General features: G+C 63.8%; 1 protein-coding gene across 3 annotated transcripts in view; it reads left to right on the forward strand.

Moving 5' to 3' along the window:
- The window catches only part of MACROD1 (mono-ADP ribosylhydrolase 1), a 132,592-nt gene that overhangs the window by 104,830 nt on the left and 12,889 nt on the right, over positions 1-14,873 (forward strand). For all 3 annotated transcript variants that reach the window (XM_037140196.2, XM_037140195.2, XM_037140197.2), the window contains exon 4: positions 14,452-14,481. In XM_037140196.2, coding sequence (XP_036996091.2) covers positions 14,452-14,481 — 30 coding nt within the window. The remainder of the gene's footprint in view (positions 1-14,451; positions 14,482-14,873) is intronic.

A 14,873-nucleotide genomic window follows, 5' to 3' on the forward strand; every position in this document is an offset into this window, starting at 1 on the left:
TGCTCTCCCGACTGCACCCTTGAAGGAGGGACCCCTCTCCACCCCTGCCGCCCACATGCCAAGCCCAGGGCTGGCCCAGAGCAGCGCTCAGCACCGCAAGGCAGAGTGGGTGGTGTGCAAGCCGCTCTGTTTGACTGTTGCTCTCAGGTATCAAAATATCATCTTCATAATTGTGGTCTTAATGGCTGCGTGATATTCCCTCGAGCGGATGTACCGTAACTCAGCCTGGTGGCTGCACAGCTCACAGACTGTTTGTGGAGGTGCTCCGCGTCCCGAGCACTTTGGGGGAGCGCCAAAGACCAAGCAGGGAGTCCTGCAGGGGCAAAGGGCACCCAGACAGGCCTTAGCAGGATCAGCATGGTTGCGCTGCGACAGACGTCCTCATGACCGAGTGACCCCAGGACACTGGGGGCCTGGGTCAGCTGACACAGGGCCGAGTCAGCTGCAACAGGCAAGGACAGCTGCCCAAGGGAGGTGGCTGTCATCCAGGTCACAGAGGGTCAGGGGAACGTTCTGGGCAGACTTCGGACGCTCCTTCTGGCTTGCTCACAGGAGCTGCAACCTGAAAGAACCGTGGTTTGGGGAGGAGGGACCCTGGGTCAGCGTTCAGGGGATGGGAGTCGGGACGTGGGGAGGTGATGGTGTCAGCCCAGCCAGGTGCACAGGGCCTTGACCAAGCCTGGGGGGCCTGGCCTTTATCTCGGAAGGCTCCAGTGCCAGGAGGGAGTGTGAGCACAGCCGGGGACCACCAGTTCTGAGATTCAGAAAGATCACTGGTTCATTCACAAATGCTTGCCGAGCCCCTGTGAGCGCCAGCCAGGGTGATGGGCCCCGGCCCAGCAGGTCTGAGCCAGTCACCCAGCCGGGCTCTCAGCCCGAGGCAGCAGCCATCTGGGGACCATTTGTGGCTTCAACCTTGGGCTCAACAAGCCCCAGCTCCCTGCCCCCAGGGTGGCAGTAACCACCCCCCCCACACACACAGAGTCCAGCAGCTGGGTGTGGCGGGCCCTCCCACTGGGCAGCGGAGGTCAGGCAGGCTCTGCCTGTAGCACCCCCGCCTCCCTGCCCGCCTGCCTGCCGTTCTACAGGGCCCAGATCTGGGCTCTCCACGGGCCCGCCCGTGACCCCAGGCGCTACCCCAGCCTCACTGCCCCTCAATTTTCTCACCTCAGTGGGGCCACCACAGAGCCCCCAGGGCTAGTGTGACAGTCTCACCATTGTTAGACTGTTGTCAACCAAGGTCATGCCACCCTCAGCCCTGCTTGGGGGCACAAGAACTTCATCTCTGCCCTCTAGGACCCCAGACTATGGCCTCCAGTGACACCCTGGTGCACCCAGGGGTGTTTCCATGAACCACGGGCACACCTGCCCTGACCAGGACATCCAAGTGGCTTCTCAGACCAAGTCCTAAGGCCACCACGCGGTGCCCGACCCCCACCGCGAGCTAACACTTCCGGCCTGCTCAGCAAGGGGCTCGGGGCCCCTCCCTACAAGCACACGGTCAGGGTACAGGGCGGCGGGGTGGGCCCCAGTGCAGAATCACAAGGAGGGCGGGGAGCAAAGTCCCCAGCCCAGGAAGAAGTCCCAGAGAGGGCACTGTAGGAAGGGTGCATACCAGGGATCAAAGCCAGGCAAGACGAAGCCAGCAACTCCTGAGGACGGGCTCTGGGAGCAGGTGTGACCCGGGAAGGGGTGGCGGGGGCAGCTGTCCCAGAGAAGCTGCTGGCCAGGGAGGGACCACACCTCCCCCCCAGCCACCTGCCTCTGGGCACACTCCTGCCCCGGGCACTGGGGCCGGGCCCCGTGTCCCTGCCCTGCGCTGCCTCTCCGCCTGGCCAGCTCCTGCTCCCCTCAGTCCAGGGCTCACTGTCCTGGCCTCCCAGAGGCCTGCCTGAACCCCATCTTTCCTAATGAGGTGGCCCCATTGTCCCTGCTCCCTCAGCTTCCCCTCGGCAGCACTTAGCTCCGTCAGTCTGTGACTACCTGTGACTTGTGCAACTCCAGTGTTTATCTACCGGACGGCACTCTAACTCACTGAGCCCAGGGTGTGGCGGGCAGCCGGTGTTTTCCCCGTGGCGCGGAAGACAGCCACGAAGACTTCAGACTGCCGGAGCCGCGTTTGGTTGGCGTCCGTCGCCCCCAGCACCTCCTGCAGTCCCCTTGTGTCCCCAGCATCTGCCACAGGGCCCGGTGTATGGCAGGAGCAGTTAGACATTGCCCAGTGGCCAAGGGAACAGCCCTGGCAGGCTATGGTGACAGCTGTCTCAAACTAGGCACTGCCCTAAGACAGTGGTGGGCTGGGGGCTCAGTGGGAGGGAGGCCAGACACACTTCCAGTCTTAGGGCGGGGGCAGGGGCAGGGCCTGGGTGAGGGGCGACGGGAGGTGAGGTGGGAGAGATTGGGACGCCAGGTGGGTGGAGAGGGTCCGAAGAGGCGGGAGCAGAGGCAGCGCCGGGCCAGCCCGCCTCCCCCGGGGGATGGAGGCTACAGCCCCCGCCCCTGCTTGTGTCTGATGGGCCCTCCGGCCTTTGGGAGCCTCCTCCTCTCCCCACAAGTGGCATCGCTGCGCCCCCAACCCGCATCTCCGCCGGATGCCCAGGGCCGGCTCCCGCTCTGTCCCTCCCCCGCTCACTCCCTGGCTGTTTTTCCCAGAAGAGCTGGTGCTTTTGCGGGTGATTTAAGCACTTCTTGACTCCACTCTCCTTCACCCGTTACCCTCAGCCCAAGTTCAGGCAGGGAGGTGTGAGCGAACCATGTCTTGAAGGACGGCCCTGCAGGGGCCACTCATGTGCCCAGGCAGGGAGGCCGGAGGGCGAGCCGCCCCTGGGCAGGGGGTCGAGGACCTGGGAGCAGAGGTGAGGCCAAAGGAGCAAACCTGATAAGGCAGTTGGGGGACAAAGCAAGGGCACACGCCCAAGATATTGGGGAGCCAGAGGGCGGGGTCCCCAAGGCTGCCAGAGGACGGAGAAGGGGACGGCTGGGCCAAGGGCCATGGGGTGGAAGATGCCAGGTTTTGAGATTGGGGTCTCAGAGACCTCTACTGGGGCCAGCCTCTGGTGCCCCCACCCCATCACTGTGCTTCTTCTGACCCCTGCTGACCTTCTTTTCGGGGCTCGGAACTCTGGGCCCCTCCCCACCCCCTCCCTCCCCACCCCGTTTACAACCTTGGCCTCTTCCCCACCCAGGGGCTCTTGAGCGCCTCCCTGGTAACTCTCCCTGGGCCCTTCCCCTGGGGTCCTCTCTGCCCTGCCCCCAACAGGCTCCCACCATGGAAGATGCAGGGGCAGAGGAGCCCACCAACGGGGTGTCCCGAGCCCGGGCCTCCCTCCTCAAGTCCTGGTGGCACAGAGCTGTGGGCCAGGGCTCGGGCTGGGTGGGGTCGCTCAAGGTCCCCACCTTCGGGCTCAGGTGCAGCCAGGCCTGGCGTGCTCTGAGCTAAGTGCACTGCTGAGACTGGGCCTGGAAGGAGGCACAGAGGAGGGGAAAGGGGGAGGGGGAGGGTGCCAGTGATGAGGGGGGAGGATGGGGTTGCCCAGCAACCACCAAGCTGCCAAGCTACTGCTGCCTAGGAGGGACTCTTAAAGGGCCATGCAGAGAGGCTGGGCCTTGGAGGGGCTGAGGCAGGGCCTTGCATACCAATGGCTGCTACTGCCAGCCTCTTCCTCCTCCTCCCTCCTCCCTCCTCAGAGAGGAGTCCCGGCTGGGAGGTCAGGAAGACAGAGGGGAGGGACGCCCAGCCCAGGGGCATCCTATCTTGTCCCCCACAGGACACGGCCTGGAAGGGGGTAAGATGGCCACCCTGAGGCCTAGAGGGCAGGGGTGCTCTGGGCTCCCCGAGCCCCAGGTCCGAGGCAGGGAGGGCATGGGGGCTCTCCACACCTCCAGCCCTGCTGGCCCTTCAGACAGGCACCCGGACCCTCCCACTGAAGGAGCACTCAGCCTGGAGCCAGACTGACCTGCCTTTTCGTGGCTGAGTGACCTTGGATGAGCCGCTGCCCCCACCCTACAGAGTCTCTGGTCCTGAGAGTCCCAGTCAGGTGCAGCGGGCACCGGTCACAGGCGGCCCCGGGGAGGCAGGCCCACCCGGCCGCGTCTGGGGCAGTTTCCAAGGAAGTCCTCCCCGCTGTCTAAGGGAAACCCCCTGGGCCGTGATGGTTGCCTCTTGCTTCGTCCTTATAGAGAAGGCGGTGCTGTCTGCGGGGCCTCAGTGCGGCACGCCCTGCTCTAGCAGCGACAAGGGCGTTCCAGCTGGAGGCCTTCCTCCCACTGCTCTCCTTCTAGGGCCTTCCTTTCCCGTCTGTGCCCGAGGGTCAGGGCTAGGTCAAGGGTGCCTCCCCAGGACCCAGGGAGGAGCCGCTGGATTTCCGCTGACCTCTCTGAAATCAGGGGGCTCCCTCCCAGCTTCCTGCTGCCATGGAAGGTGGGGCGGGGGCAGGAGAGGGGAGGCTCGCACACCAAGTGCTCCTTCCCTTGACCTGATTCGGCCGCACTGGCAGCGGATCCCGCCATGCCTGACCCACTGCCGTCTCGCACGGCCCTCTAATTGGTCCCCGTGGGCTTGGCCTTGCCTCTCTGCCGGCCCCTCTGTCAGCCCATCCGTGGCCACCGCTAGCCCCTGCCCCCGGTCAGCTCTGAGGGGGACCTTTCCAAAGTGTAAGACTGACCCTACTGTTTCCCTGCTCCAGCACCTGCCGGGGCTCCCCATAGCCATGGCCGAAGCCAGGGGCCGAGCCTGGCTGCCCCTCTGCCCTCAGCTGGGCCACACCCCCTCTGCAGAGCCCCTCCCCCACAGCTCACCCCTCCAGACATTGCATCCAACAGGCCGAGCCCGAATCAACGTCTGTTGCACGAATGAGCGGCACTAAGGGCAGTCCTTCGGTGCCGAGCCGTGTTGACATACAGGGATGACCAAAGAAGACTAGGTTCCCTGCAAGCTGCCACGCTGGCAACACAGCAGCAAACAAATTCAGGGATGACATCATCACAGGACCGTGGTGTGGGCTCCAACAGAGATAAACAAGGAACAGGGAGGGAGGCACTTTCCCTGGGTAGTCAAGGAAGGCCTCTCAGAGGAGGTGATACTTTCACTGAGACCTGAAGGATGAGAAGGAGCCAGTGTGGAAAGAGCTGACAGAAAAGCGCGCCAGGCGGCGGGAGCAGTACGTGCAAGGCTCCTCGGCGTGAAAGAGCCAGACCTATCGGAGGAAGAGGAAGGAGACCAGACAATGGGGGGCGGGGGGCAGAGTGTGGGATGCAGCCAGGCATTCGTGGAGGGGAGTATGGGTTTTATTCTAGGTGTAATCGGAAGCCATTTGAGAGTTTTGAGCAGGGAAGCGGCATGATTTAATTTGTATTTTAGAGCGATCATCTGAACAACCACTTTGGAGAGCAATTTGGCAATGACTAGTGGAGTGAAAGATGCGTGAATACCACAGCCCAGCAGTCCCCCTCCTCGGCGACTCCCCGAGGGAAACCCTGGCACGTGTGTGCTCCGGGGCGTGTGAGAGAGGCTCCTGCAGCTGGGTTTGCAAGAGACAAAGCAGCCACGCTTGCCCGTTGGTCAGTGGGGGGACGGGTGGGTGAGTATGAGACATCCCTGCCTAGAATACTATACAGCAGTGAAAACAGATTGACCAGAGCAGCTGGGGCCGGCCTGGGTCTGTCTCCCATACACTGTGGGAACAGTAGCAGCCAATCCCAGGGGCTCCACTGTATGTAAAATGAAGACATGCAAACCTAGGGAATATCCTGCTAATGGCGGGGTGGCTGGCTCCCGGCAGGTGGGGGGGGGCGGGGAGGCTTCAGCTCCTCCACGGTGGCGGTGGCGGTGGCGTAATTGTTGAGCTGGCGGCAGGTCCAGGGGGCGTGTGCGTGCACATGAAATCAACGGGAAAGGGTGCGGTGGAGGGGGAGGGGCAGCAGAGCAGGGGTCCCGGAGGGAGGAGACAGTGGGTAGGCCTCGATCACTCATGGGGAAGTTCAAAGTCAGAGCCAGCAAGTGCTCTTCCCTCCTGCAAACCCAGGGTTTGTTTTCTGCTCAAACAGCCCCTGGTTTTAAACTGAAGCTCAGACAGGGCAAGGTGGCTGCCTGGGGTCACCCTGCAAACTGGAGGCAGGAGAACCTGTGACCTGCCCTTGAGGTAGTTGAGATGGTCCAGTGGGACTGATCAGTGGTCTGCGTTCAGGACTCACCCTCACCACCCAGAGCAGGAGCCCCTCCCAGGGCGTCTTCCATCAGCCATGGGCTCTCCCACCCGCCAGGGCTCCCTCGGGCCCCAGCCCCTCGCTCCTGTGCGGATGGAGACTGCGCCCAGCTGGCTGGGGCCCAAGCCATCTCCTGGTAACTGGGTTTCAGGGAGGCTCACGTTCATGGTTATGCTAATGGTGGGACGCTGAGCATCTGCCCTCTGGCTCCCGGGGGAGGGGAGGCCCAGGCTGCCCACCGCAGCCCTCGAGGGTCTCCTGGAAGTCCGATGGCCCGATTCGAACCCTGGCTCCCCACTTCCCAGTGCAGCTGCGCGACCTTGAGCTAGTTGCTCAGCCTGCAGCGCCTCGTTTGCAGAGCAGGAACAATAACGCCCTCTCACAGGCTCTGGGGGAGGGGAAGACGAGGTGCAGAATCCACCTGAAAGGCTTGGCCCAGCGCCTGGCACAGAGGATCTGCTTGATAGATGCGTTATTAACTATTTTTATTTTTGTTTAACGTCTGCGAGGTCCTGTAGGAAAATGCGAGCAGGGGCTCGTTGGATCTGAGTGATGCATTCACAGACACCTCACTTCTCTTTTGCGTTTTGTTTCTGCCTGTTTAGGTTGATGTATATTATCCATGAATGTCTTGTGTAACAAAATACCAACAGGTGGAAGGTGCCCGGGGATGGGTTTGGGGGGTCTGAGGGTTGGAGTCCAGCTTGGGGGGTGGCTAGCTGGGATGTTGGGGCTCCAGGGGCAGAGTCCAAAGAACCCAGGCAGGAGAGGCCCGAGCCGGCGGGAATCCCAGCTGAGTCGCCAGCTGTGAGTTTGATGGCTGACCAGACGGCTTTTGCAGGGAGAGGCCTGGGGATGGGACTCCCAGGGCAGAGGGGGCCAAAGAACCGGGTGGATAAGGTTGAACGAGAGGTGAAGGTTATGGGAGGCAGAGGGATCAGGGCCAGTGAGAGGGGGCCCCCTAGAAGTGGCAGCCCCGCTGGGTACGCCTCCCAGTGGATTTGAAGAATCGCAGGGATTTGCTCAGAGAGTAGGGGCAGGGGCTGGGTCCTGCAGGCGAACGAGCCGCGGGTGGCCGGGCAGGGAGCTCCGTGTTCGGCTCCAGAGTCAGACCAGGGGGATTCGAATCCTGTCTCCGCAATCCTAACGCCTGCGGCCTGGGGCCCAGCACCTGCTGGAGCCCCTGTGTCCCCGTCTGTGACTGGAGCCGCACACTTAGTGAAGTCCCCGCGGCTCTCCCTTGGACGCTGGAGAGTGTGCCCGCTAAGAAGCTGCTGTCGTTATTATTGCTGTCATTGACCCAGCCTGTCCCCAGACTGACCTCGCCCTTCGCCCTGGCTGACCAGGGACAGCTGCGGACCCCCTGCGCCCAGGGACTCCAGCTTCCATACCCATTGCCACTGTGACACCATATGAGGCCACAGCAGTTTTACAGCATTTTATTCTTTGTCATCTCTGCCCCATGAGGGTGTCGGTTAAATGACCTGCCCACCCTGCAGATCAGGAAACTGAGGCACCAGTGGGTAGAGCAACAGGCTCGAGTTCGAGTTCACAGTGTGGGGCGGGACCCAGGACCAGGCCTGGAAAAGCATTAAGACAATGGGCCCCCTCCACAAGTGCTGTAGCCTCAGGCAAGTCACTTCACCTCCTGGGCCTCCGTCTCCCCACCGGAAGACGGGCGGGAAGGGCACCTGCAGGGGAGCAGGCGTTCAGATGATGGGCAGAGGCTCCTGTGAAGGCCAGAGGTCGGCATCGATAGAAGTGAGCCCCCTTGCCCCCCGCCAGCTCCCCCAAGCCTGGGGAATGTCCAGTAACCCTCACACTTTCGCGGCCAGCCCCACCTTAGAGGACGGGGGGGGGGGGGATGACCTTGGCCTGGGGGGATAGAGCTTGTCGAACTGGGCAACTTCTAGCAGTTTGAGATGCCTTTGAAGTCTCTTGTTTTATCTTCAAAAAGTCAGCACATTTTACATTTTATTCACTCCATGGGGCATTTCTCATCTAAAACAGGTTTTAAACGACTCACCTTCAAGAACACCACTGGCCTGGGGGGTGTGGGGGGGCAACGGCACTGGTTTCCCGAGAACAAAGCCCGCTCCCCGAAACCTGCCTGTGCTGCTCAAGGCAGCCAGTCAGTAATGAGCCATCACCTCGCAGGTGCCAGGCTCTGGGCCAGGCTCCAGGGCACAGGTGAGCTGTGGGGGCCCAGGCCAGAACTGGCCAGCTGCAGTGAACCCCCAGGGGCCGCCGTGTCAGGACACACAGGGAGGTCTGGAAAGGGACCCCCTGGACAGTGCAGTAGCCAGCGGTCCCCCTCCTGCCTCCATTGCCCTTGACCTTCTCCCCTACTTCTCACTCCCACTCTCTCAGCTGCAGCCGCAGCAGCCACCTGGCTGTGCCTCAGGGCCCTTGCATAGGCTGGCCCCTGGGGGTGCTCCTCACTCGGCTCCCTCTACCCCGCAGGTCCCTTGGTCCCTTGACTCCTGTGGACCAGCCCTGCCCGCCCGTCCGCCACTCCCTTCCCCCTGGCTCCCTTCACAACTGCGGCGGGCCGTGCGGACCAGTTCTTTCATCTGTTTCTTCGCTGCCGCTGCCGTCATCTCCCAGCCCTGCTGGAGGACGGCTCTGCCTGCAGGGCCTCGCCCGCTGTGTCCCGGAGCCTGGCACACAGGAGGGGCTGGATTCATATTTGTCCAGTGACAGAGAGCCAGGACCTGGCCTCACTAAGGAGGCAGGAGCACAGTGCACCAGGCCTGCGGGGGTGCGGGGCCGCAGCCCCCAGTTCCCCAAGCCTGGCTGGCGGCCTCTCCAGCATCGGAGGCCAGGACAAGGTGCTCAGAGCAGAGGTTGGGGCACAAGTCACACGGGGCTGTGCGGGCTCAGTGTCACCGCCGTGCCCGTGGGTGGGCCTCTCCCTGGCCCAGTCACCTGCGCAGCGCTTTCCCCAGGTCACTGAGTCTCCCCTCTGCCAGCAGCCTCGTGCGGTGCCCTCTGTCCTCCCTCAGTGTCCTCCCTTGGTGCCCACCCCCGCCCCTCGCTGCCACACCAGCCAGAGCTGGAGGGTTTCGGTCCCAGCAGGGAAAAGCCAACGCCTCTCCTGCCACTGCCCTTGGGCCCGCCCTGTGGCCTGCAGGCCCCACCCCAGGTCCTGCTCCCGAGGCCCCAGCCCGAGGGGTGGGCTCCTCTGCAAGACCCCGGGGGGTAAGAGCCTGGGCTTCAAGCCGGGCAGGCCCTGGGCGGCCTAGCTGAGTGATTCTGGGCACAACCCATACACAACCTATTTGGTTTGTTCAGTAAATTGCCAGCCGGTCCCTGCTGTGCACTGGGCTCTGTGCTGGGAGCTGGGGACACAGCTGTGGATGAGACACCCCAGGCGAGGTGGTGGGGCGGCAAGGCAGGAGGGCGCTCACCTGGGAGGCAAAGAGGCTGGAGACAGTGATTCATAACCTCGGGAGGGCGTGACCAGGGTCTCGTCCTGGACCCCGGCAGCTGGTGCGCTCCTCAGCACTGACTCCTAGGGTGGGAGGCGGCGAGGGCATCTTCCCCACAGAGGTACCACCAGCTCATGCAAAGGCCCTGGGGCACGGGGGCACGGAGCGAGTGCGAGGATCAGGAGAGTGGCTAAGGGAGAGATGGAGGGGAGAGGGGAAGCCAGGATGCGGCCAGTGGGGTCCATGGGCCAGGCAGGCGAGGGACCGGTTCCCAGGGCCAAAGCGAGCGGTGGCCAGGCTTTGATCAAGAAGCTGGGGGGGGAGGGGCTAGAAGATGCTCAGCTCTGCAGCGTGAGAAGAGCCACATCAGCGATGTGGGTTAGTAATGGCGTCTCCCACGTGGGGTGCACGTGGATGGGCCCACGTGAGTCCAGAGCCGGCCTGGCCTCCGCCCAGACACTTCTGCCGGGGTGGCCCCTCTTCCGCAAAAAATGTGAAAGTTAGATTTGATTACTTTATTGGCGTAAAGACAAATATATTAACATTATATATTAAAACATTTTCTCCAACCTTAAAGTTCACTTTTTTCTTAAAAGAAATTACAACATTTTCGTGGGTTCCTAAAAGCGCTCTGGGCCCCAGACTCGGGCTGGGCCCTCCGGGTGGGGGCTGTCTTCCTACCACGGTGCTACGGTCAGGAGCAGGGACAGAGGGGGGCTGGGGGGGCGGTAACCAGAGGAGGAGGCAGTGTCTGTGTGCCCCAGAGCCTCCCCCACCCCAGCTCCTCAGCCCCTCGGAGCCCCCTTCAGCGGTGGAGAGTCAGGCCCAGCCCACCAGGCTCCCCATTCTCTCCAAGAAAACTCTGCCCCGTCGGGCCCTTGCCTGCCCCTCCCTGCGTGTCTTTCCTTCTCCGTGAAGGCGCTGCCTCCCTCCAGCCTCAGCTCACAGGCCACCTCCTCTGGGAAGCCTGCCTGGGCTTAGGGCTGCACCAGCCCAGCAGGTCCCTCCCCATGGCGAGGACTCCTTACCCCGCCCCCAGGACCGGAGCTCCCTCCTCCAGGGACAGTGTCTGCTGCTTCTCTGTACACGTGGTGGCACCTGTCTCGTGGTTGGCACCCAATTAAACTGTTTTGAGTAGAGAGGGAAGAAGGGGCCCTCGGGTCTGCCTTTGCCCCCAGGGCCTCCTCTGACCTACAGTGACAGTGGCCAAGCAGCCTCCCTTTCACAGGGCAGTGGCCACATGCCAGCCCCTGAACTAGGTCAGGAGTTGGAGCTCAGGCTGGGGATGGACCCTGGCCCCCACAGGGACAGGGAGTGCCGGTGGGGGAGGGGCTGGGTTTCCCCGGAGGAGGTGCACGGGGCCTGAGAAGGTGTGGAGTGGGGTTTGGGGGTGTGCACTGTATGAGCAGTTGTGTGGGGGCAGGGGAGAGCCAGTCCAATGTGTGGGAGAGGGGGAGATGCCCCAAGGCCCCAAACCTACAGGGCCACCATCGGGCACAGAGGATTTGGCAGTGACTGGCGACAAGTGGTGCGGACCTCCTTTCCACTCCAAGGTCAAGGCCCAGCGCTGAGGCTTGGAGCCAGTTAACCAAGCCCAGTGGAGCATGGTACAGGCACAGCCACGGCAGGGCACGCAGTGGGGCTGCACCACCTCGGGCTGCAGCGGGAGCCGACCGACCAACTCAGACCAGGCACCCCCAAGCCCCCAAGGTGCTCCCTCTGTCCCAGCAACCTGCACCCCCCCAAAGCCAGAATGAGGCTCATGCCCCTCCTGGGGCCGCCAGGGTGAGGCCCAGGCCCAACTGACCGAGCCCCTCGTGAGCTCAAAGACCCGACTCCCAGGGCAGGTTGGGTCCCTTGGGTAGAGCCCCAGCCTGGACTGGAAACCCAACGCTCACCCCCATATCACTGGGCCACTCGGCCGTCACCACACCTCCCAGTGGAGGGGTTGAGAACTCTTCCAGACTCAGGGAGGGACAGAGGTGAAGAACATGGGCCACCGGCAACTGTGCTGTTCAAACCCCTACGCAGGCTCTCTGTACACCTCAGTTTCCCTGTCTGAGAAATGGGCTACTCAACAGTTGTTCAGGGTCTGAACCCAAACTGAGAGGGGCACGAGGGGCAGAGAGCAGAAGGGGCAGGAGCTGGGATCCCAAGGCCGGCATCCGAGCTCAGGGAGGGGGAAGGGCAGCCCTGGCCTGGGGAGAGGACGACCCGGAACCCCCTGCTTCAGGTAGGGGGCTGGGTGACGCACCCAAGGGATGGCCTGTGGGTGTCCTTGGCACTGCCCCCCTTTTTCAATGTCCTCTGCAAACCCCCAGGCCATTCAGCCCGGCAGCCTGGTCCAGCTGAGGACCTTAGTCAGTCGTACAGAGGCAGCCAGGGCCTTGGAGGGACAGCCAGACAGGGGCCCCCCTGAGGAAGAGCAGGGGAGCAACCTGGTCCAGGCCATGGGGTCGCTGCCCTTCCCCGAGTCCCCACCCACAGGACTGCTGAGTGTGGTGGGCTGGAGGCGAGGGACGCTGCAGACCAGCCTCCTAAGGCACCCCCTGAGGCGGGGCCAAGTGGTGATCGGGCCTCTGTGCAGCCCAAGTCTGAGCCAGTGTCCACCCCACCTGCCCTTTCCCACCTGTGACAGTAATGCCACCTGGCCGCCTGGCAGGCCCTTCTCCCAGCTCAGCCCCAGGCCCCCCGCCTCAGCTCCTGGATATTGCTGGCCCAGAGGATACCAGGTGGCTCACCCCAGTTCCCTCTCCGGGGCAGGGTCACACACGGAGGGTCCAGGGGGCAGACAGGGGCCTGCGGAACAGCAGGTCAGGGCCCCTCCCCTCCTGCCCCTTTGAGGCTCCCTGCCAACGCATTTGGCCCTGAGCCAGCAGAGTGGGAGCCAGCTCGTTTGCAGCCGGTGTTAATTAAGAGAGGGAGGTGATGAGGGAGGTGGCGAAGGGCCACAGAAGGCAGCTTCAGACAGACAGCCGCCAGGACTGCCCCTCAGACTCCAGGAGATGCCCCTGAGGGCTCCAGGGCAGGGCTGTCCCACGCCCAGCCCAGCCCCCTGCTCCGCGGCCGGCCTACTGGGGTGAGGGCGGGCCTACTGTGAGCTCCCCTTCTGTGTGGGGCAGGCAGGCCCCGCCCTGGCCCGGAGGGCTGCCTCCCTGCAACAGTCCCCCGGGGAGTCTGCCCTGAGGTCTGCCTACTTTTCTGCTTGGCTTCAAGTCAGACAGACCCCCTTCCAATCCTCCTGCCGCGTGCAACGCACCCCTGTGCCCCGGCTTCCTCAGCCTCAAAGGGGAAAGCAGCCCTTCCCTGTGGCTGTTATGACAGTAAACAGGAGCCCATGTGTGAGGCCCTCACTCTGTCATCCAAACGTATGTTCCTGGGCAGAGGCCACAACCAGGGCCATTTCGGGCCCAGCCCCTCGGCCACCGGCCTGTCTGCCCGGGTGTCTGTCCGTGGCCCCTCTCCTCCTGCTCCAGCTGCCTCACCACCACCTCCCCCCCCCCCCGAGCTCCCCGCAGCCCCCCAGCTCTGCTCTGGGAGCACGCGGCCGCTCCTCGCCTCTCCATCTTAATTAGCTGCTTGTATTAATCTGGCAAGTAACGTGGCAACGTGCAGCCCTGGGTGTTCGGACTGTGGAATTAATTATTCCCCAGGCGGAGCGCTGTCAGCTCTGGGAGACCAGCCACTCGGAGCCGCCGACACCACTTAGCAGCGTCCGCAGCTTCCGAATGGCACCCAGGGCCCACAGCCCGGCCAGCCGGAAACGGCCCCCACTTACAACGGCAGGCTCTGCTGTGAGTCCCCTCACGCTGAGGGGACAACACAACCGGGGGCAGGGTCGGTGCCAGAGGTGGAGGAGCTGAGGGCCGTGGCGCAGCTGGCCTCCCCACCTGGGCAGCGCTGCGGCCTGGGGCGCACCTGCCCTGACTTGCCGGCACCTGCCCTGATCAGTGCCGGCAGCTGACGCAGATGCAGCTGTGTGGCCAGGCGCTGGAGCCCCTGCTGGAGAGCGGGCACTGACCTGAACGGCCCTGACATTCCAGTGGAGAGGCTGCCAGCTTCACTCTGCCCGCCCCATCAGCCCCGTGCAGAGAGGCGGGAGGGGGCAGAGCCAGATGGACAGGCAGCCACGGCAGCTGGTTGGCCAGCTCTGGTCGAGGGATGGGGAAAGGGCAGGAGCTCCCTCGACCTTTTCTCTCTGAGGAAACTGAGGCACGGGGAAGGTGACCCTCAAGTCACCCACCGGCTGGCCTCGCTGCACTGCCCCAGAACCAGGCCCTAACCTCCCGCACGGCCACCGCCATCCCAGCCCTGGGCCACGGTCTTGGGTGCTCTTCCCTCGCCCCCTTGCTCGCCAGCCCAGGCTGCAGCAACAGCTTGTCTCCTAGCAGCTTCGGGTCTGTGCCCTCTGCGGCCGGTGAGCCCCCAAGGCCGGGACCGGGACGGCCTGTTCGTCCCACAGCTGTGCCCCAGGCCCAACCCTTGCCAAGGTCCTCGGGAGACAGTGTGGGGGCAGAGACTGAGTGAGTGAGTGAGAGGATAGACACGCGTGGCCGCGGTCATTTGCCACTCTAGACCCCACGTGCAGCTGCCCCCGGGGTGAGCGGGCAGGACCCCGGCGGCTCCGAGGCCCGCCCTCACCACCGCCCAGACCCCAGGCCCTGTTAGGCCTCAGTGGGGAGGACGTCCCGCCCCTTCACCTCCCCCTTCTCTGCGTGGCCTCAGAGGAGACTCTGTGCCCGAGAAGGGAGGCCCAGCTGGCAGCGCCCACCTCGCCCACCAGGCCCGACTGACCCGCCTTCTCTCTCTCTTGCAGCCAACAGCTCCCTGCTCGGAGGCGGCGGTGGTGAGTGAACCCTTCCTGAGGTCCGGGCTGCGGGGACGGGTGGGGCCTGGGGTGCGGGTGATGCTGCTCCTTCCACGGCTGCCTCTTTCCTCCTGCTCCCCCCGCCCTGCCCTTTGAGCCCAGCTTGCTGCTGGCCTTCACTGCCACAGCCTTCCCGTGGCCCCCGGCGCTCCTCTGGCCTCCTTTTCTGCCTCCCACCCTCTGGGCCTTGTCTGGTCTGCCACCCCTGTAGGCAAAGCCAAACCCCTGCTTGGCAGGCCTGGGTCCCTTATAGCTGGGTGACCCGGGCAGGTCCCCAACCTCTGAACAGGGGCCTCCTGGTTTGTAACTGGGAGGTAGGGAACCTGTAAGGTTTTAAAGGGCCCAGGCCAGGACCTGGGGAGGGGGCAGGT

The sequence above is a fragment of the Artibeus jamaicensis genome, unplaced genomic scaffold, assembly GCF_021234435.1.
Source record: "Artibeus jamaicensis isolate MK-2021 breed Jamaican fruit bat unplaced genomic scaffold, CSHL_Jam_final scaffold_614, whole genome shotgun sequence".
Taxonomy (NCBI): Eukaryota; Metazoa; Chordata; class Mammalia; order Chiroptera; family Phyllostomidae; genus Artibeus; species Artibeus jamaicensis.